Source organism: Carassius gibelio, chromosome B9, assembly GCF_023724105.1.
Source record: "Carassius gibelio isolate Cgi1373 ecotype wild population from Czech Republic chromosome B9, carGib1.2-hapl.c, whole genome shotgun sequence".
Classification (NCBI taxonomy): domain Eukaryota; kingdom Metazoa; phylum Chordata; class Actinopteri; order Cypriniformes; family Cyprinidae; genus Carassius; species Carassius gibelio.
In genome coordinates this window covers 7,647,227-7,670,812 of record NC_068404.1, presented here as the reverse complement: position 1 = coordinate 7,670,812, position 23,586 = coordinate 7,647,227, and the positions used below count along the sequence as shown (strand labels likewise).

At 37.0% G+C, this 23,586-nt stretch overlaps 1 protein-coding gene across 2 annotated transcripts in view; it reads right to left on the bottom strand.

Annotated features, from left to right (window-relative positions):
• The window catches only part of fstl1b (follistatin-like 1b), a 38,041-nt gene that overhangs the window by 6,407 nt on the left and 8,048 nt on the right, over positions 1–23,586 (bottom strand). Inside the window, exons 3-6 of one of the 2 annotated variants that reach the window (XM_052565632.1) lie at positions 4,683–4,784; positions 3,026–3,155; positions 1,996–2,028; positions 50–180 (exon numbers count right to left, since the gene is read on the bottom strand). In XM_052565632.1, the coding sequence (XP_052421592.1) occupies positions 50–180; positions 1,996–2,028; positions 3,026–3,155; positions 4,683–4,784 (396 nt within the window). Of the gene's footprint in view, positions 1–49; positions 181–1,995; positions 2,029–3,025; positions 3,156–4,682; positions 4,788–23,586 lie in introns of both variants that reach the window. The other variant, XM_052565631.1, reaches the window with a different exon arrangement.

The following is a 23,586-nucleotide window of genomic DNA, read 5'->3' as shown; positions in this document are numbered from 1 at the left end:
TATACAAATTCTTTCTGGTTTAAAGTTGTGAAAGACTGTCTGCACACACCTTGAAGTACTTGAGGAGGATATCAGTGAAGTTGGAGCCCTTGGTGAACCAGCCATCTGGAACAACCTCGGTCTGCAGCCAGTCGATCACACGTCTGCGCAGCTCATTACGGTCAGCGACATAACACACAACTTCATCAGACACCACCAGACGAGAGGATAATAAACCATTAGAAACAAATACAGATACACGAGTCTACATATATCAGTCATGTTAATGGATTTGTCAGATTTTGTTTATCCTCTTAGGATCCAGCAACTCATTTTGGTCCTCACCAGAGAACATTTGATTAATGAGATCCACTCCTACATCTCGAAAAGGACTTCTCAGAAATGTTTGGGAGTTTGGTGACGATGCCAACTTCCTATCCTGGGTTTTTAAAATGCGTGATATATCATGTCTGATTTCATAAATGTCTGCTATTTGAATTAAAACAATTTTAAGAGAAAAAGGGAAAGTATGGTAATTATCTGCCATGACATTATCTGTTAAGTTTATGGACCCTAAAACACAAAATAATGCAATGTAAATTCAAAATACAGGTAAAACGCCTGTGAAAAATCAATACGGAAAATTCCATGATGGAATTTCCATGAATATTCGAAGTACATTGTATCCTATTTTATAGACTTAAGTGTAGGCATAATATTTTGTAATCCTGTAATGTTGTTTGGTAAATATTTATTTGTGATTTAAAATAGTTTCTTACATAAATACCTTAAATGTTTTAAAAGCACTTATTAATCTTTATGTTCATTTCAACACTTATACTTTTTTAAAATCAAAAGTCAAACCCGTTAATATTATTTTAATGGCCCTGAGCTAACCGATAGTAAGCAAACAATAGACAGCTGTTTTTGCATAAACTTATGTTAACTAAGATCAACAGATATACAGTAACAAATGTATTGTGTCACGATCAATAGATGGAGTGCCCATGAACTTCAGTAGAGGGCACTCCACTCAGGACCATTCCACCCATCAACCACCAGATGTCACTTGGACACTTGCACCTCTCATACTGTTGCACCACACCCGAACTACATTCCCCATGAGTCACTGCATCACAAACACCTTGCCACACCTGCACCTCATTCCCCAGCCAATTTCCTTGACACACCTGCACCTCATTTACACACACATAAAAGCAGCACAATCACTCTCACTCACTGCGAAGTCTTGTTTAGTCTGTCTAGCATTTCCAAGTGTATTCCCTTGTGTTTGTTCTTCCTGTGTATTATCTTGGCTTGTTTAAACCGACTCTGATTGTCTGCTGCCTGCCCCAATCTCTGCTTGTTACCGTTAATGATTCTGGATATCCCTAACACACTTGACGCCGTTCCTGATTTCTGCCTGTATGACCATTCTCTTAATAAAATTCTGCAGATGGATCCGAATGACTCTGACTCCTTGTTACATATTGTTCATTATCAGTTAAAGTTTGCTTAAGTATTAACGGACTTTAACTAATCAAGCCTTATTTTAAAGTGTTACCATATTATATAAACAAATCATTCCTTAACATTGTGTTTGAATTCTGGTTAGTAAATTAACTATTTAAATGGAAGTTAAAGTTTCAGAGGCAAATTATTAGTGTATTAATAGTGTCTTCGTTTTCCTCTATAGAGAACATACAATAAACTCATGCTACACATACTAGAACAACATAAAAACGACAAAGAATAAAGAGTATAGAACAACATAAAAACGACAAAGAATAAAGAGTAAAACTGCATCCTGAGAGGTTAAATACATTTTCTACATCTAAACAGTGCAGACGTACTTCCACTGAAGCCATGTCAGAGAGGTTATGTCTGCTATCAGTATCTAGGAGCTCATAATAAGTTGGTAATTAATGTTAATCTGTGCAGCAGGCAGATAAGTAGAGTCATCACAGAGCCCTCCGGCTTGGCTCTGAGCCCGTGCGGGGTCATAATACAACTCACCTGGGCTGGCCGCGGCTTTCTCCTGCTTCTTCTCTGTAGGAGACAAGATAAACAAGATAACCCTGAGTGAAGCGATGCCTCGCCGCTGAACAGTCTGCATGCAGTTATAGCTGAATCTTCCCTTGGTTATCACTTGAGCAGCGGCTTGCATTATAGATAAGAGGTTACAGCGTCACCTCAAACATGTCGTAGTGCAAGAATATAAGGGGCAGAATAACATGATATCGGATTGAGACCTGGATTTCACCGTATGTCCAACGTCCAATGAGCCATCGCTCTCTGCTGAGATGGTAATAAGTCAAGTTCAGAGTACAGTAAAGAGTACAGTCGTAAGAACTTGTCCCAATGGATCTTAGCAGGTGGATATGTGTACATGAGTTAATACTTAATGACTCTTCAGCGGAAATGTTTGATGAAGCTTATGCTCTATTTATCAGAATGATTTCTGAAGGATCATGTGACACTGAAGACAAGGAGTGACGATGCTGAAATGTCACCTTTGCATCATAGAAATAAATGACAATTTAAAACATATTCAAACAGTTATTTTAAATCGTAATATTTTACAATATTACAGTTTTACTGTATTATACTCAAACTTTTACTACTGTAAAAACTCAAACTTTTGAACAGTAGTGTGTATTTATGAACCTTATAATATAAGAAAAAAGAAGACCATCACTGCCAAATATAATTGAGATTTATTAGTGCATTTACACCAATAAATGATAAGGTTTCCACAACCTCGCTTCATGAGCATTTCCCTGCGGATTAATTGTTTTCTAAAGATTTAGTATCTTTATTCTAATGTGATGATAACAAGTTATGACCAGACTTGAGTCACTCACAAATCTTAGCTTAATTCTGAAGTTAAGAATAATATTATGCTATCTTTGCTATCTTAGCAAGTTTATGCAAAACCAATGCACACGTTATAATTTGCAAAGGAAGTAGACAGGTATTTCCAAACTATATTATCTTTCATGTCTGCAGTTCATTCCTATTTTCCTGCATGTTTATCTCCACACACCTTTGCAGTGTCCGTCGTGGTCTACTTGGATCTTGAGTCCAGTAAGGCAGGCATCACGGTGCAGCTCGCAGTGGTTTCGGTATGTTTTTCCATTACTGCCACACACTGAGCGCTTATGAGACTTGCATTGCTGCAGGAGAACACAACATACTGTTAACAACACAACAGTTTCAACTATATCCTATTAACTGCCACATCAAAATCTGATCCTTGCAAAATGTGTGTGTATATATACAGTATATATATGTATATAAAAGATGGCGACTAAATGTAACACTCTGGATGTAATTAAATGTTTCTCTGACGCCTCTTGCTGGAAGCTGACATTAAGCCTGTAATAATATGAAAGCATGGGGCCCAGCTGGTGGCAGGACAATAGGGTGAATGTCTGTGTGTTATATGGAATATTTTTTGCTGTATAATCTGCTGAGCTGAGTAGACACACGACATGGCATATACATCACACATGACCCCGATCCCACACACACTACTGTTATTGTATGAAACTGTTTAATACTTTGTTCAGGACATTGTTCAGAACAATTTTGACTTGAAATCTAACAATAAACCATCAGCAACGCAGATCAACTTAATATTTGCTATGATGGTGGAAAAACATTTGGAAAGGGAAAAGTTTATAATGGTTAGAATTTATTGATGGTGAAAGAAGCGCACTTGTAGTGTATACTTCAAATCTTAAAAGTACAGTATATTAAAGAAAAACTGTAAAAGCAGATATTATTAATAAAATAAAAGTCTTACATAGGGCCCATTTTCATGAATGTTTCCTGAAACATTGAAGTGCCTGCTGTAATAATGTTAAATTAAAAGTTTTACTTTAAACAATACTTGTTTTAATAATCAGCTGTCATTTTAAAGTACACTTTTTGATGTATTGATTAACATACTAAAACACATATAAAGTACTTGATTATAATTTGACTGTAGAATGTTAATCGCTAATGCAATAAACTGCTAGTTTATATTAGTTTGCAAATTAAAAATATGTAATAAATATATATTTAAAAACATGACACACAATTTTCTACAGAAATAGCATAAATTATATTTTAGTTTAGTACACTTGAACCATATTTCAGAGACACTGAATAGAAGCAATAATGAAATTACATATAAAGATGCACGCAAGGCCTACTTAAGTATGCAAGAAAGCACTCTTAAGTTTAACTATAGTTGCATTTAATATAGATTTAGGCTATAATGCATTTTAATTTATTTGCAATTTTCTGTAAATGTTACATTCAGTTTGTACTTAAGTATATATTTTTAAACGATTTTATTTCCACAATGAGTAACGTTATATCTGTTTTTAGAAGTAGGCTAAAACACAGCTGTTTCCCCAGTCATGGAAAAGCAAAAAATGTCAGAGAATTTCAAAACCCTAGAGAGCCACTAAACTTACTGAAAGTCATTCAAATTTCCATCATGAATATACTTCTTTTTCTAGATTTACTCCGCTTTAAATATTTCATCAGCTAGAACCTGCTTTGTAGCAAGTGCACTGACTGCAGTCTCTCTAAAATGTTTAAAATTCCTCATCCAGTCATCCAAAGGAATAAAAGTCAAGGAAGTTGACTAGTCAAGGGCTGCATATTTCATCCAGGTTTTCATGAATTTCTTTGAAAAGAGGCCTCACCTCGATACACAGACAGCTGGGCTCTCCTTTCTCATTGACGGCACACTCTCTCCCAGCACCACAGAACACATTAGCACACACCTTTGATTTGCTCTGAGCCTCCTGCTGAAACACAGAAATCAACACCATCAATAAAACACACAGCTGCGAACTCTAATGAGGTACTAGGAATACAATACGTTTGTGCACATACAGAATCTCACATATAAACACATAATAATATACAAACTCGAACTTGCAGCTCTATATTTAGTTTTCATAATGTTTACTTGTAAAGGATGTGTTGTTGTCTGACATATCACGAAACTAACCACTAAACTAATAATCTTTGGAAACAGAAACTAGCACTGGTAGGCTACAGGACCACAAACTCACTTTCACCACAAACACCAGGCAGACACTTGCTGTTTCTCTCTCACACAGTGTTTGTCAGTGTCCGGGGACACAAGATTGATAACTATCTCCGAAAATGGCCGAACTCTCCCCACAACAAACACTCCTGAGAGCCTCGTGCCAGCAGTGTCCCTGACAACTAGCGGTTCTCCTTCAAAACTAGGACAACTACAGATTTGGGACATCTACCTCTCGTGCTATAACAAAAGTGTGCCCCACAAGGTGCGAGAGCATATCTGATTAACTGTGTTGAGGAGTTACTTGTTACATGTAACGGCGTTACGTAATTTAATTAGAAAATAAATGTAACCGTACCTGTAACAGTTACCGAGAAGAAGAAAAAATGCATTAAAGTTAGCCTCCAGTTAGTCTACTTCTGAAACTGCTCATGATAACCAAGGGGTTTAAATCTGAATATTGGCACACACAGATATGATTGATATGAGACACCAATGTTTTCAGTCATAGCTATGCAATGATTTGATTTCAAAAACAGTATTGTAGCTATTATACTACATCTTAACTAAAAACACGTGCTAAAGTCTGATTTTGTGGAGGCTGTACTTTATAATTAAATTATTATAATCATTAATTTAAGTGATGAAGGCTTTTGAAAGTTTGACAGTAATCAGAGCTGAGTACTTTAAGGTTAACTCTGCCTGCCCTAAATGTTTGAAACAGTTTAGAAATATGCAGATTAAAATTTTTTTTTTTTTTTTTTTTTTTAGAAAAGTAATTAAAAAGTAATCAAATACAATCATTCACATTACTTTATTAAAGTAGTTAAAATAGTAAAATTTCTTATTATATTTTAAATAAGGGAACATGTAATCTAGTAATAATTTCAAAAGTAAACTTCACAACACTGCTAACAAATGCAATTTAACGTTCATTTATATTATGTACTAATATCTGCGAAATGAAAACTAGCTTTTGTTGCTATTTTAACTGCTATTTAATTTCTATAAATAAGGACATACAAATCTAAAACATAATTACAAATATAAATCGGAAAACATAAAGATTATGTAAATATGCCAACACGAACAAATTGACAAAATTATAATACAAACGCGAGTGTTAATACAAACATAACATCAATTATTTATTTATTTTGAAAGAATTTAAGAAAAAAAGAATATATATATATATATATATATATATATATATATATATATATATATATATATATATATATATATATATATATATATATATATATACAGTACAGACCAAAAGTTTGGACACACCTTCTCATTCAAAGAGTTTTCTTTATTTTCATGACTATAAAAATTGTAGAGTCACACTGAAGGCATCAAGGACTATTTGACCAAGAAGGAGAGTGATGGGGTGCTGCACCAGATGACCTGGCCTCCACAGTCACCGGACCTGAACCCAATCCAGATGGTTTAGGGGTGAGCTGGACCGCAGACAGAAGGCAAAAGGGTCAACAAGTGCTAAGCATCTCTCGGGGAACTCCTTCAAGACTGTTGGAAGACCATTTCAGGTGACTACCTCTTGAAGCTCATCAAGAGAAAGCCAAGAGTGTGCAAAGCAGTAATCAAAGCTAAAGGAGGCTACTTTGAAGAACCTACAATATGACATATTTTCAGTTCTTTCACACTTTTTTGTTATGTATATAATTCCATATATAATTGCACGTGTTAATTCATAGTTTTGATGCCTTGATGCAGGGTGAATCTAAAAATTTTTATAGTCATGAAAATAAAGAAAACTCTTTCAATGAGAAGGTGTGTCCAAACTTTTGGTCTGTACTGTATGTATATATATATAAAATACATAATTGAACAAAAGGCTATCAGAAGTGATGTCGAGTCTTCGACCAGCAGGTGGAGCTCTGATATCAGGTTTGTTGATTACAGCACGATTAACGGGCCGTTCGCACAGCACGCAATCCTTCCTTTAACTACACTGAACACAATGAAATTCGGATTTTAACATGTTTCCACAATGTTTAACTTGACACACAGCATCTTTAAGCGTCTTAAAATGAAATGTAAGAACGCATCCTGTATTAAGCGCCCCAGAAAGAGTTCAAGTGCATGTTTAAAACAGACACTGGATCATAACAACACCAGACTTCTTTGGTGTTTTTTCTCTTTACACTCTTTTGTCCTTCTGAACTTGTTCTCCGGTCATATCTCTGAAATGTTTGATTTATGTGCAAGGTCACTGAATCTGCCTCTAATTCCCTAGCCTTTCCTCTTACTCTTTGTGTTCCCAGCTACAGGACCCCGGTCTCCACATCACAGCAAAGTCATGTGAACACCGTGCTAGCCAATCACGTGCTGCCAAGTTGTGCCTGGAGTAGCCATTTAGGAGTTTCCTGAAATATCCCTCCTGCTTTCCAAAGACTCCCTAGCTTCCAACTATAATCAAATGCAGTCTGTGTGTATATGTGTGTGTGTGTGTTTAAGAAGGGTGTCGTCACATTTCACATCTTGCCTGTTCTTTCCTTTCCCATGAACTGTGATTTCTGGTCCCACCCTGACTAACTTCAACACACACACATACACACACTTCACACACACTTCACACACACACACACGGGCGGACCCCAACCCCCTTTCCAGCTCATGCATGAGTCATTTACAGTGTAGGCAAACTTTCCAGGGGAGATTTTCCACGTAGAGGGAGTCTAAAACAGATCAACAGTCATTTCTAATCACAGTCTGCTCCATATGAGGTCATCAGAGGACTTTCAGACACAGCGCTGGCATATTAAAAGTTTATGGGATATTCATTTGAGAGAGTTTTGTCCTGACAATAGAGGTGGATACTATTGCGGAGCAGCGGTAACAGAGGTGCATTAAAGGAGAGAGAACAAAACCGAGCCTCATGCATAAATGAATCTCCTTCTCTACAGGGAAGCCATGCTGACATTTAAACGAATGAACGTCGTAGCGTGCTTTAGCTAAATCAAATCAAAAAGCAGATATGTTTCCATGACAACCAGGCAGAAGGGCTTGAAAAGAGCCATACAATTTACTGTAGGAGAGAGTCAATGAGGGATGGGGTACAAGACGCCTGCAGCTGAACTATGACCCTCTAAATAACCCTGCAAGCATGATGCTGTTACACTGTCTCTGATGATTCTTCTCCAACTTATGATATCTCGGTCTTTCTGAAAGTTGTGCTCTTTATTGATTTGCTTACATTGCACACACACACACACACACACAAATTGTTTTCCATACTTTAACAATATCCAAAATGGTGTAAAAGCAAAATGGTGCAAGCTAAGAAGACTTTCCAGAGAAAATACACAACAATTTAAATTTTGGGGTCAGTAAGAGTGATTTACATTTCATTTTTTCAAAAGAAGTTGAGCAAGGAAACATTAAATTAATAAAAAATGACAGTAAATACATTTATAATGGTAGGCAAAAAGAAATGTTTCTGAGCAGAAAATCAGTGTATTAGAATGATTTCTGAAGGTGATGTGACACTGACTGAAGACTGGAGTAATGATGCTGAAAATTAAATTTTGCATTATAATACGAACATTTTATTTTAAAATATACTCAAATAGAAAAACTTTCTTCATAATATTTCACAATATTGCTGTTTTTGCTGTATTTTTATCAAATAAATGCAGCCTTGGTAAGCATGAATGACTTAATCTCTAAACCTCATTAAACTGTATTAGATGTATGTCAATAATTCATTTTTTAAACAATTTAGGGGAAGAAATTATGAACTTAATGAAACAACCCTGTTTTTTTTTTGTTTTTTTCACCCTCAAATAAATTCACCCTTTTTTAGGGATGTTAAGGTATTTTTACTGGAAAACAAAACAGAAAAACAACGTATGGATTAAAAAACTTTTTTGCAGTATGAATGCAATCAACCTCAGGTGCTCAGGAGTTGTGGTTAAAGTGTTTACAGATCAGTAGTTGAGTGGGAAATGAGTCTTTCCTCCTAAGCACATCTGAACAGTGTTGCTGTTGTTTCTCCAGAGGAAAGTTCTGGCAGACCGAGGGCCGCGGTGATTGCCGAGGAGAGAGGAGAAGGGAAAGACAGAGAGCAAACATTCCTGGTGCAGAAGAGTCGAGGAATGTGCGGTTATGTCTGACTCACGAATCATGACCAAATAGAAATGTGACCTTCCACTCAACTGAATCACATTAAATATAGCTAACACATACACTAATGCAGTGCTATATGACAAACGACAGTGTCGGCAGATGCCACGGTGCCATAGTGAGAGTTAAAATGCAAATCAGTTCACATTCATATTAAAATATGAAATCAATCTCCTCACTCAATACTTATAATGACATGAATTACTCTCTGTTCCCCTTTGACCCAATGGTGTACAGTTGATTTTAACACTGGTAAAAACTTTACCAGTTTCTTTATTCTTTATTTCTTTATATTTCCAAATTCTTTAAAAAAGAATCAGCTACTATTTAAAGTATGCAGGTGTGTATTCAGATGCAACACAAACCACATCATTTCTGGAGTAATATTACATCAGCCTGAGCACTAGACATTCTCAGCGCAGATGTTGGTCAGTGGCTGTTAACCAAATGCTTACAGTGGTAATATAAGTTTAATATAGTGAAAAACTGTCATGTGGGTTTGTGCCTCAGGCAAGGAAGAGGCAACTTAGACAGTTGAAGCAGCTCAGAGCATGTGCATGTGTCTGAAACATGTGTATTGACTGTGTGAGGCGGCCATTGTATTGGTAACTGTATTCATAGATGCTTATCATATTTCTGAACCATGCCTCACCATCAAAAGTCTGCTAATGTTGCTGGAAATTTGCAAACTCTCAATGAAAGCGAATGACTGTAGGTGTGGACTACTTAAAATTAAAATTCTGTCATGTACTCCCCCTCGTGGTTCCAAACCTGTACGACTTCCTTCTGTGGAACACAAAAAGGAGAAACTAATGAGTTGTCCAAATACCCACACTAGCGCTACAGGAAGTAAGTGCGCAAGATTGTCTAGATCTTAAAAATGCCAAAGCGCAGTGCCCTTAACGCACACTAAATCCACACTCTTGAATACTGCTCCAGAGCGGTATTCAAGGCTTAGTGTATCCCATAATGCATCATATTGTGGAAGTAAGCTAGACTTTTTGCTAAGATCGCGATAGTGACTTCCATATGCTCAAAAAAAAAAAAGAGAAAAAGAAGTCAATGGGAAGTGATACTGTTTGGTTAACAACATTCTTTAAGGGTGTCATGAACTGAAAAGACAGTTTTAGAGTTTTAGAACTACAAACATTCTCATTAGTCTACAAACAGCTTATTTTTAATCCGGTCTGCCAAAACGACAGCTTGTGGAATGTTCCGCTCTATGATTTAATAGTGTGGCTAATTTCTGCCTCTGCAGAAGAAGACCAACACCTGCTTCTGCATCGCTGCCTGATTAGCCCCACCCACCAATTCTACAGTACTGCCTGATTAACCCCACCTACTGATTCTACATCACTGTCTGATTAGTCCTGCCTACTGATTACACATCACTGCATGATTAGCCCTGTTTATTAATTCTAAAATCACTGTCTGATTAGCCCCGCCTACTGATTCTATATCACTGCTTGATTGGCCCCGCCCACCAATTCTACATCACTGCCTGATTAGCCCCATTTACCGAATCTAAATCACTGGCTGATTAGCCCCGCCCACCGATTCTACTTCACTGTCTGATTAGCCCCACCTACCGATTCTAAATCACTTCCTGATTAGCCCCGCCCACCGATTCTACATCACTGCCTGATTAGCCCCGCCCACCGATTCTACATTACTGCCCGATTAGCCCCGCCCACCGATTCTACATCACTGCCTGATTAGCCCCGCCTACCGATTCTACATCACTGCCTGATTAGCCCTGCCTACCAATTCTACATCACTGTCTGATTGGCCCCACCCACCAATTAAAATGTAAAAAAATTATTAAATGAACTTTATTTTTTAATAAACATACAGACCACATCAGTAAGAACTTGGTCTTTTGTTCACTTCATTTTACTGTGGAATCATTTAACAATCATTTAATCATTACAAGGCACAGTTTGCCACTGGATTTTCAGAAAGGATTTTCGCTAGTGAGACTTGAGCACTTATTTTGATTTGTAGAATGTCCCAGGACATTTTTCAAAAGCAAACCCACTACTTCAACACTACAACCCCCCCCCCCCCAAAAAAAAAAAAACAGAGGCAGTTCGTGACCCTTTTAAAATATGTTCTTTTGTGTTCAACACAAAATATTGTACAGGTTTAGAACAACTTAAGGGTGAGTAAATTATATAATTTCTTTTTCTGGGATAACTATCCTCTTTTGGGATAATGAGTGGCATGAACAGCTGAAATCTCTCTGGACGGGACAACAGATGTTCATTACGACTCTCCAAACGGTTCAGACAGTGGTACTGTGGGACTAACAAACACAGAGAAACTAAAAGGTCAGATTATACAGATGTACTGTGCTTGATAATCAACACACCGCAAGGCAGTTATTACACTTATTTTAATTATTTCATTGTTTTAATTAAAATGACCGATTTAGGCCACAACAAGCTGTTGATTATCAGCCCAGAAGTTTAGTGGGTATATTCTACACTCGTTCAAATGCATCTATAAGGAAAGTGTGGAGAATACATAATCAGGAAAAAAACCCTGAAAATTAGAAGAGACAAGAAAGATGGAAAGAGTTGAGGACAGCTAGAGGGAAGACCCAGTGTCTTGGGAAGGAAGAGAGCTCCAATTAAATAGCAATGCCTTGGAGGAAGAGTCTTCAGCTACATGTCACCCTTATAAGGTTCTGCATTTATAACCTTTTCTATTTGAAGTTCAAATAGATATATAAAAATACAATACATCTCATCTGTGCAATGCTGTTCAAAATGTTGGTGTCTTCTCACCAAAGCTGTTTATTTAATCAAAAACAAAGTAAAAAAAATTATTGTGAAAAATTATTAGAATTTGTCATAACTGTTTTCTATTTTATTATATTTTTAAATATAATTTATTCCTGTGATCAAAGCTGAATTTTCAGTATAATTTCTCCAGTCTTGAGTGTCATGTGATCCTTCAGAAATCATTCTGATATGCTGATTTGCTGCTCAAGAAACATTTTGGGCCCTATCTTGCACCCAGCGCAATTGACTTTGTACACCGACGCATGTGTCATTCCTATTTTGCACCCGCGCAAAGCGCGCTTTTCCCTCCACAGAAGCACGTCGCTAAACTAGTGAATGAACTTGCGCTCCCTGGGCGGTTCAGCGCAAAAAAGGAGGCTTGTTCCGGCGCAAACAATCCCTGGTGCTATTTTGCTGTTCCATTAAACAATTGCGCCACTGACCAGAAAAAACCTAGTCTAAAGTCAGTGGCGCGTTGCGCGTTGTTCATTATGCTATTTTAAGGGCGCATGCTTGACCATAATGTATAGCGTGCACAACGCGCATACACTTTGCTCATGTAATCTACACAGATGCAACAGTTATTTGTGAATCATATATTGCAAATCATAAACTGTTACACTAAAAAAAAATATTAACACATGAGATGACGGAAATCATTGTGGTGTGCCACGAAGATGTGAAAAAATAGGCATAAATCTAGCTTACAAATTATTCAGGCTAATTGTAGTAATTAAGGATCAGACCTGTTTGCCCAATAGTGGCAAGATATTTAGGCTATGTAAGGACATCTGACAAATATGTTTGTCCGTCAAGAACCAGGAAAAAAATCGATGAAACAATTGTGGCTATTTCCTCCCACGCCTGTTTAACCGACGCAATTTTGGGTGGGTTTCTCCCATCCCCATACAACACAACTTCTCTGTCTTTCACTGCTCTTACAAGAACATCAGTCTCCTCGGCTGTGAACCGCTCCTGGCGTGCGCCTGGTAAATACGCCATAATAATAGCAATCCATAATGGAACTTGCGCACCTGCTTTTAAAGGGAATGTTGGATGACGCTCTGATTGGTTTATTTCACGTTACGCCCAAACCACACCTATGAATAATGAAGCTACTTCAGACCAACCCATTTTAGATTTGCGCCAGGCGCAAGAGCCATTTATCCCGCCGGGAAAATAGCAACAGCGCCGAGACCCGCCCACAAAGTTACTTGCGCTTCGCGCTTTGACACTTGCGTTTCAGATCGTTAAAATAGGGCCCTTTATGTTTCTTTTATGAATAGACAGTTAAAAATAACTGCCCTTTGGATCAATTTAATGCATAATTACAAAAGATAAAAATAAAAAATACTTACGAACCCCAAACTTTTGAATGGAAAACCCTTTTAATCTAGAATTCCTAGAACTAAAATACAGTATGCGTCCTACACAAGCTAAAAAAACTCTCAGATATGAATGCTGACTTATAAGTTGGTGACTTCTAGGGTTCCTGTATTCCAAAGAGAATTTTTAAAGCAAGAACATGTAAAGAGTTCTGAGGTTTGTGAACTGATGGTATACTGTATGCCTCAGCAGAAGCAGTAACTCACAGAAACTTCATTTTTAATAGCTGAATTCCTGATGTAGTACTACACTACCCAAATTCCTGAAGCGAGATCCACCAATCAAAAATTCACTGTTACCATAGAAACAGAATGGTGACCACAGCCAGGAGTTCTTGCAGGCGAGCTGAGTTTGCTTGCCACATACCACTGAAGAGATAACTCTCAGAAAAAAAAATAGATCTGTCATCATTCATTCACCCTCATGTCACTCCACACTGACAGCTGAGCTTTCCTTGCTCACTGGAACACTAAGGGAGAAATTCTGAAGCATGTGAGCAAGAAAAACCATTGGTGGTAGCCATTGACATCCTTAATATTTTTTCCATATAATGGATGTCAATGGGTACCAGAAACTAAGGTACCAGAAACTAGTTACTAACATTCTTCAGAATATCTTTTGTGTTCAGCAGAATAAACAAACTCATAAAATATAATACATATATTAATTTCACTATGGGGATTTTATATATGTTATAAACTACACCTACCCAGAGAATGTATGTATTCTATATATAACTGCAAACCCATGGTAAGAACGGGGTGGGTTAAGCAGAATAAATGATTTGAAAAGACTCGCATACGGCACCAGATACATTGTATGTAATTTGAAGGGGTTCAATTAATAAACATGCATGGACGAATCGGTCACCATAAGATCAAGAATCAAGAACTTGAATTTAGAAAATTGATAGGGTGAATGCCTTTTCATTTTGGTTTGGTCCTTTGAATTCTTTTTTTATGGAATGGCCAGATATGAAGAAAATTAACAGGAAAGACGCTTCCACATCCAAGGCCGCTTAAAAAAATCATTTTCTTGTCCTTGTCTAGTCCGCGGAGACATGTTTGTCACATCTCTGTCATCCGGCTATCTGTTCTCATTTGTTCCTATGGACCTTGTGGAAGAACTGAACAGGGCACCTTAAAACGCCTCTCTTTCATAATAGTCCAGATAACATGCTACATCGCAACTGAAGATAACAGTCGCCCATTTTCTCAATAAAAGCAGAATCATGTCCTGTCTCAGTGAAAGAGTCTCACATGGCTTCAATCTTTCATTTACTTTACTCTTTCCTTTTATTCCTCCTCTTCCTGTTTTTGGCTCTTTCTTTATCACACTTTGTGCTTACTGAATTTCATAAATTAGGCTTCCAGGAGCAGAGCATTGTGCAGTGCTGACTACAAGTGTATAGAGGGCAAATGCAGACTCTCAGCAGAGAAAGGAATAAATTGCAGAATGAATAGGCTGAGAGAATGACAACAGGAGAAGGAGGAATATTAGTTTCAGGGGACGAATTAATGGGTGCATACAGAGAGCAGTGACTGATAGATTGAGGAAAGCCTGAACCCAGGGCTGCAGGTTAACTGACTTCACAATGCAAGGAGGAAAATGTAGATGACAGCTTATTTTTTTTCTCCCCTTGATATTTCTCTCCATGCTGGATCTCTATTCACCCAGAGAAAAGCACATTCCTGGACTTCCTCACTCCACAAACTGATTTAAAGAGTGTGTGACTATCTTATGGATTCATAATGGAGATCGTCATCAAAACAGAGAGAGAATCATTACCTGATCGTCTCACCACAAAAATGACTAAACACCACACTTCCCTTCACAGTAAGCAGTGCAAAAATCATATTAAATAATAAAGGTGGATGTCAGAAATTCCCCCTAAAAATATGATGTTTCGTGATATTTTTACGCCTGCATATTTTACATTTATAACATGCATTAAACTAACTGATGTAATAATCCCTTAAAATACCTGCACAGTGCTGAACACACAAACACAATGCATTACACATGAAGTGTAGCATAAACCCCCTCTGTACATAATAACTTATAAATATAATAAAAATGATAAAATACTATAGAAATACTTGTATGAAAGTTTTTCTGCATTCAAAAAAGCAATATTAGCAATACTTCTCTGTAAAAGAGCATGTATTGCATTATAAAATAACTTTTACCGAAAGTGAAAGGCAATTTATAATTTTTATTTTATCGTAGAAAATGTTTGTTTTACAATACCATTACATGTATTAAAATCTAGTCTAATATAATTTTAAACATACAAAATTTATCAAAATTGTTTATAATGTTATAAAAGAATGTTTTTTGAACATCCTATTCATCAAAGAATCCTAAAAAAAAGATAAATAAAAATATTATTAAGGAGCTCAGTTTTTCAATATTGATAATAAGAAATGTTTCTTGAGCAACAAATCAGCTTATTAGAATTATTTCTAATGACTGAAAACTCAGCTTTGTGATACAGGAGCAAATTATATTTTAAAATATATTATAATAGAAAATACTTAAAAAAAAACACACACATCACAATATTACTGTTTTGTATTTTTCCTTCAATAAATACATCCTTGGTGAGCATACGAAACTCAACCAACTGTTAATCAAATAGCAGGTGTTTTTTACTGTATATAAGCATAATTGAGGATAATTATGCAATGTATTATGCAACACAAGCATAATCATGCCACAAGTGACATTTGAATTGCATCTCCTTCTGATCTGTGTTCATGTTTATGTGATTCTTCCACGTCTTTGTTTGCTTCCAGCTCTTAGTTAATGGCATCGGAATAATTAGCAAACATCTTTTAGTTACCAACTGCTAAACCACCAGGTCTTCAATGACCTTTTACCAACACAAAAGCAACTCAAGCTAAACACACATATTACAATATTTCATTAGTAATTCTAACATTTACATTTCAATGTACATATAAACTGTAGCCAGTGGAGCTTTGCTAATGGATAAAACTGATGTACCAGCACTAACATTATGGCAGCACACCATGCGTGAGTCATTTCACTCGTGAAAATGTACTTGTAAGTTGAATCTTTAATTACCGAAAAAGCTGCATGCTAAAAAGGCTGATGTTTACTGTTGAATGTGCTGGAATCAGATAATATGCTGTCCAGACCGCATCACAAATGCGGGGTGCACTTCAACAGGAGACCTGCGTCAGTGCAAAAACATCATCTGACATGCACAGCTAGTGGTGCCACTTATCTTAAGACAGCTTTCACTGTCTTTGCTTTTATAAAGCAGTTCAGTAACCAAAAGGCATGAGATTGTCGGGTTCCTTTCAGCACGGTGGTAAGAGTTTGGAGAACTGAATATAAACAGAAGCACTGAGGAAGGGAAGGGAGTTTGTGTTGGAGCACTGAAGACAATCTGAAAACAAAGAGATACAGCAGATACAGTACTACCGGTAAAACATGATGGCAGTGCAGGAAAATTATTACAGTGAATGCAAGAGAAAAAAACTTGTGTAGCTAGTATTTTGACTTGCAGCCATCAGCAAGCAGCCAAATTTTGTTTTAATATGCTGGAGAGAGAATGAAAAACTCTGTGACACCACAACAATAAACTGGCATGGAAAAGAACTCATGCAAATTCAAATAAGTGTATTAAGAGTTGCTTCATGAACAGTGTAGACTTTGTAATTAGAATTTCTGTCAATCCAAAAGTAAAAAGACACAGATTTTTTGACAGAAATGAGTCAGAAAACCAATTGCAGTTTATGAACATCTAATAAGGGAACATCTAGTTGACTTGCCACTACGTAAGTGCTTCAAATAAAACTCCAAACATCTTCAACGCCAATGGAAAATTCAAGATAATGCGCCAAGAAAACCCCTCCAGGAAACTATTTCCAGAGTCCGTTGACTACAACTCATTGCCCCTGTTTGTTTAGCTAAAGGGTTCATTGTTTTCTATGTATACCAATAAGTTGTGCTGATTAGAATGACCTGTTTTCTCATAACTAAGTCAGCAGCTGTGTGCGCTTGATTAGACTCACAGATGGATGCGACCCAAACCCCTGTAGATGAGCGTAGGAAACCCCAAAGGAGCCTGTTTGTTTGTATTTGAACATTATTTCTGAGTCAATACTGCCAGAGTGAATGTCACCAGCCAGAGAAAACCTCCATTGATCTCCCTCCAGGAGCATCAACATCTCCATAACTCAAGCATAAATGTCACCCTGTGAGGAAACAGCAACACGCTGACTTCAGCTGTTCTGTATGCTGCTGGGCGGAGCTGTAAATGTGTGAAGCAGGGGATGTACAGAGGAAAACGGTAATGTAATCGTAAAACATAGAATGGTGGTGTACACAGATGTAAGTATTATGGGACAGCATCAAATTTAACCACAACAGATGTTCACTAGTCATTAAGGTATTTCATAGAGGTCAGCGTAAATGCTTTCTTTTTGGTCGGTGTTCATACAGTATATGGGTCAATGACAAGATGTCAGACATTACAGAAATCACACATTGTGACTTTAAAATATCCTACTACCTTTTAAAAATGTTCTGGCCCTTCTAAGCTTTATAATGTCAGTGAATGGGAGTTGAGATTTTGAAGCCCAAAAAAGTGACACCCATTCACTGCCCATTATAAAGCTTGGAAGAGGACATTTTTTAATATAACTCTGATTTTATCTGTCTGAAAGAAGAAAGTCATATGTCACACCTAGAATGACTTGAGCATGAGTACATCATGGGGTAATAAAAATTTTGTGTGAGCTATCCCTTTAACAGTTTTAACTGTAAATAAATGATATTCAAATAATAATAATAAACAATGTCTTCATAGAATTCCAAGTTTTTAATAGGAGTTTCAATCTCCAGACAATGTTTACACATCCCAGGCCAGGCACACAAAAAATAACTCCGAAATTAAAAACATGTTCATCATAAAAGGTGTATCCATAAATCATAGTCATGTGTATGATTATAATTTTTTTATGTATTTTTGAATAACTTAATCAAAGAGTGTGTCATTCTACTGACCCATATGTATTTGACAGCCACAAGAGTCAGAGAGGATAATTAAAATTTCTAGCTGAAGGCTTATTTTATAAACATAATTAACTCTGTCCCCAGGATGCATAAACACATTGATCTTACGATGCAAACCACCTGAGAGGATCATACATTAACTCCTGAATCACTATAAAAATGTGCGCTTTCACAGGCACACAATGCTTGTTTTAGCGGTTTGCATGGTGAATAGGTGTTGTCAAAAACATAACTGCTGTGAGACTGTGCCACCATGATGACTAATCCCACACGTTATCGCTAATGTGTCATTATTTTCAACTGGGAGATAATATTTTTTTTGAAAAACAATTGTTCTTGCGTGTCCACATAGCATACTTCACCCTTGCTCTATAAGGAAGATAAACGGTTGCACATGGCAGACTGGGAATTCGAATTGAGATTTTTGCTCATAAGAATGCAAGTGCAAAAAAAGCAATCCTTCTCTAGACAAAGCCAAGCTTTCACTTCCTGACCTTCCCCCACACAGACACACTAAACCCAAGCAGAGTCTGCAGATACAGTGCTGCTGGAGCTCACACATTCTCTGCATCGAGAGGGACATGCTGGGAAACGGTGGACTGGAAATGAGCAGCGATGAGAGGATGCGGGAAAACAGATTGCAACCGAGCTAAAAAGCACAAGAGACTACAAACCACACTCAAGGCCTCCTTCTAGCATCACTATAAGCTGATTACGTTAGATGAAAGGCATGTCAAATAGCATCTCTATTACCATGGCAATCTAGCAAAGCCACAGCTGAGCAAGAATTCAACACACACGAATGCAAAGCTGTGCACCAGGATACACTTACATGGTCAAAATAATAAGAAAGAGAGGAAAAGGAGATACAGCATGACTATGATACCACAAAAAATATGATTGGTCTGGCCACTTTGTGCTTTAGCTGTCTAGTCAAGAAGAAATGAGGCAGCTGCAAAATGAATGCATCAAATTTAATTTCATTGTCTACTTTTACCTAAAATTGCAAGAGCTACAACACAGTGATATGGAAATATGATTTTTCATAAAAATGTATCCCATACTAAGGGAGAATAAGAATTTGAGAATATGTGGATGATTTACTTTTCAAAAAATAAAAATGCGCACAAATGAGTTGCATACTGCATTATATATACAATAAACTGTTAAGAAATGATAATGAATACATTATACTACCTTATTCCAAATACTAATTTATTTTGCTTAAATACATAATTCACATTTTTCTGCAACCAAGATAATGCATAATGCATAAACCAGCCTATACATATTTAATATTCAGAAGAATATTTATTTGATTGTTTAGAGATGTTGTGTTGTGCTTAATAATTTGTGGTTAACTGTCAGTCAAATCATCTACTTGGTTTCATGCAATTCATCATCATCATATAATATCTATAGTATTTTAGACTTCCCAAATGTTTCCTTTTTAGTTAAACTACATTTTATTTGCATGTGCAAAATTTGCTTTTTGCAAAAAAGCTTGAACATAACTGCTTTACAATATGAATTTGTCTGTCACCGAAAACTGATTATGCATGCATGCAACTTTTCAAAGTTTTCTAGAGTTAATTGGAAGCTGTGGTGCATCTTACCCCACTCTTCACAGTATAGTGTTTTACACTACAATGGAGAAACTTGTTTGCAAATAGTAGGCAACAATGTGTAGAATGCATGCATATAAATACAGTATAAACACAAGCAGCAAAACCATTGTAAAATACAGCTCTAAATGACAAGCAAAGCATAGCACATCCTAATGAGGCAGAGCGTTTAGGTTTGTAATCAATGGCCTTGTTAGATGGTGATTGTTGTACTGCTGACCCAGCACCGTTACACAACACTGAGAAACACAGGGCTGTGGTATGCTATTTTCCAGAGCCAAGTAAAAATGTTGGATTATCAAGGCCATAGGAATAATTCAGATGAGACAACTTTTTCACACAGGTTTGAAGTAACAAAATTATGGTTAATGATGGTTCTGTTTGTTACAAACACATAGCTTTTCAGTTTACAAGACATTAATTGGTGAACTGGAGTGGTGTGTATTATTTTGTGATGACTTGTAGATTATTCTCAGCTGTTTGGACTCTGATTCTGACGGCACCCATTTAGTGTAGAGTGGTTCCCAATCCTGGTTCTGAAGGACCCCCAACACAGCACATTAACATCTCGAATACCCTGAGGGTGAGTACATTTACATTTTAGGTGAACCATTCCTTTTATTTCTTCACTTTACAAAATGTAAATTCAAAAATAAGCATTGCCCTAAAATCTTGTGCATTTTGGGTGTATATTTCATTTGTTTAAAAGATGATGTCACAGCTAATGAGCTCAAGTTCTATCTAAAGTATGCAATGGTATGATGTAATTTCTTTTCTCTTTCCTCATTCATCTTTTATTTTCTTTCCTCTTTTCTTTCCTATACACAAGCTTGCAGAGCTCTAAGTCTGAATTCTCCCACAGACAACAGCGTTAGTTACTTCCACTCCATAGAAATTCCTCCTAAAGAGAGAGCATGGAGGACAGAGAGGAATTCATCTCCCCTGAATTCTCTCATGGGACATTCCAGTAGAGTCTGTCCCATTTCAAATCTCTCAGTTATATAGGTCAGAGGAGCTGTCACAAAAATGCAGCTGAAATTCCAGTACACTTCAACTGCTCTCAAAAGACATGCTTTTTCTTATGAAAAACAAAAACAACAAAACCCTTCTGACTGTTATATCAAAACTCCCAACATATCAATCAGAGAAAAAGGTATGCGTGCCGTCCCATCTGTGCATTCTTCACCATTTCTCTCCTTTATTGAAATGGAATGCCAGTGATGTCATTCTACTTTAGTGCAGCACATTCCAGGTTGTATTGAGCTCTCAGTAATCGGCAGCGCTGAGGCCTCAGGAGCGTGCTCTCAATGACACACACAAAGGAACCGAGTGTGTGAATGTGGCAGAGCTGTTAAAAGTTCAAATGAACCATGCAGATTCTTCTGTAGCAGTGGGATACAGACAAGATGAACCACAAATGTTCATTATGGGGGGTGTACACTGCACTCAAGAAAGATAACAGCATTCTTTTCTCATTTCAATTGTCCATAAGAACTAAATAGGCTTTTAAAAAGCCATCTAGAAATAGACTTGCTCTTTCTGAAGGAATTAAATTAAATTAAATAACAGTGCTTGCAGACAACTGAAAATGACATTGTATGGAATTTTGGCAAAAAGATTTTCAATACACACAACACAACAAGATCATAGAAACCTTTGTGAGGGAACATTTTTAAATGCAATGCAATGCAATAAAATAAAACTAATATTGTCTCCAAGTGGATTTTAATAAAGCAAGCTGTTAAATATGATAATATAATTTTAATCAATAAGTGCTGTTACTGCACTAAGTATGAATTCTCATAAACCTCGTTGACTGAATAAATCCCAAAAACGATCCCATCACTGAAGTGACACAATTTTATTGCCCATTCAGCAGTCTCCAAATCTAGTCTTGGCAATAAGACAGTGAATGGATGCCAGCGCACTGCGGGCAGCATGGGACAGTCTTTTTCCTTTTTATTTCCTACATTTTGACTGCTGTAATTACATTCTCTCTCTATTTCTCTTCTCCATCTCTCTCTTTAAAGCTTCCCTTCAAGTGGCACCATCTCTCGCTGCACCTCAGTGAATCGATCCATTTAACTCCTCTCTGGCCTCTAGTCTTTTGCCTCATTTTGGCTGTTGCTCAGGAGTACAGCCAGTCTTCTGCTTTTTGTAGATCCCGCCAACTTCTATCTTTCACCCAAGTTACTTTTCTCAATCTATGTGCCACCTTCCATCTGTATCATGGCTCTGTTCCAGCCGTCCAGGCCTGTCTGCTGTGGTTCTCTGTGAAGGGTCATGGACTGGGAGAGTTACGTTAATGGCTGACATGTGTTTGCAGAAGGATGTGTGCTTGTTTTCAGTCCCACATTCTTCACAATGGTCTTGTTCTTTGCACAAGGCACCATAGTATGGTTAAGGACCTGTCTGCAAGTGGATGGATGTTGTATTCTCAATCAGAAATGGCCACGCACTGCTGTTTTCTTAGCTTTCATTAAAACCTCTTTAGTTGTGCATTATGGTAATTTATTCAAAGGAGACAGGGTGTTTTACGGTCCTGTGAGACCCGAGGCACCACCCTCTTGTCCCACACTAGACATTTGACGCAAGTCTGTTGTATCCAAAGTAGTCATCAATTGCACAGTCAACCTATTTTTGTTGCCTTTACATAGCGCAAGCTGTATTTACTCTATAACTCTCTGAATAGTTTAGCATGGTAATGATTATGACAATGCTGATGTATTTGGTGTTAGAGGAATCGATTTGCTATGCTGCTGCTGTTGATGCAGAGCAAGTGCAGAGATTTGTTACTGCCAATATGTCCTAAGGCAAGCTGCTGTGAACATCTACTTCTGCCACACAACATACATGATGCATATGTACACATATTGTACATAAATTACCTGGAGCAGATCTATACACGCGGAGCTGGAGGAGGTGGAGGGTTTCTGACTTGGGTAAAGCAAACAATGAACCAAAATATTTAAATCAACTTGTGCCATGTAGTAAATTATGTGATAGCTATCAGATTGCATTAAATTAAGGTCATATAAGCTTGTGCCATCTATACTTAATGAATGAATTATATATTCATTGTCTGAAATGTTTGGATTTACCGGACAAAGCATTATGGTAGATTGTTTCCAATGAAAATCGAGTAGGAAAGAATAAGGAGAAAAGGTAACATTTCAAAACTGTGTAGTGCACTTCCATTCTAGTAACTACTCATAACTAACAAGAAACTCTAATTAACAAATTTGTAAGTAACAACACTGAAAGTGGTAGTTCACTATTAGCTAATCAGTACTGTTTTTCATACCTCTCAGAGAACTAGTCAGAACTACGATACACAGGTTCATAATTACTGTAAATAATGCAAAATGTATAATTCATTCTAAAGTGAAGGCCATGGTGATCCACTAGTAATAACTCAAGTATTACCAAACCCTTTAGAAAAGATTAGTCATTATTTGGATCAATATTCTGAAGTGAAGAGCATGTTAACTCCCTACTATTGACTTAAGTGTTGCCAAATCCATTGGAATTAATTACTATACAGAACCTTACAAAAAGA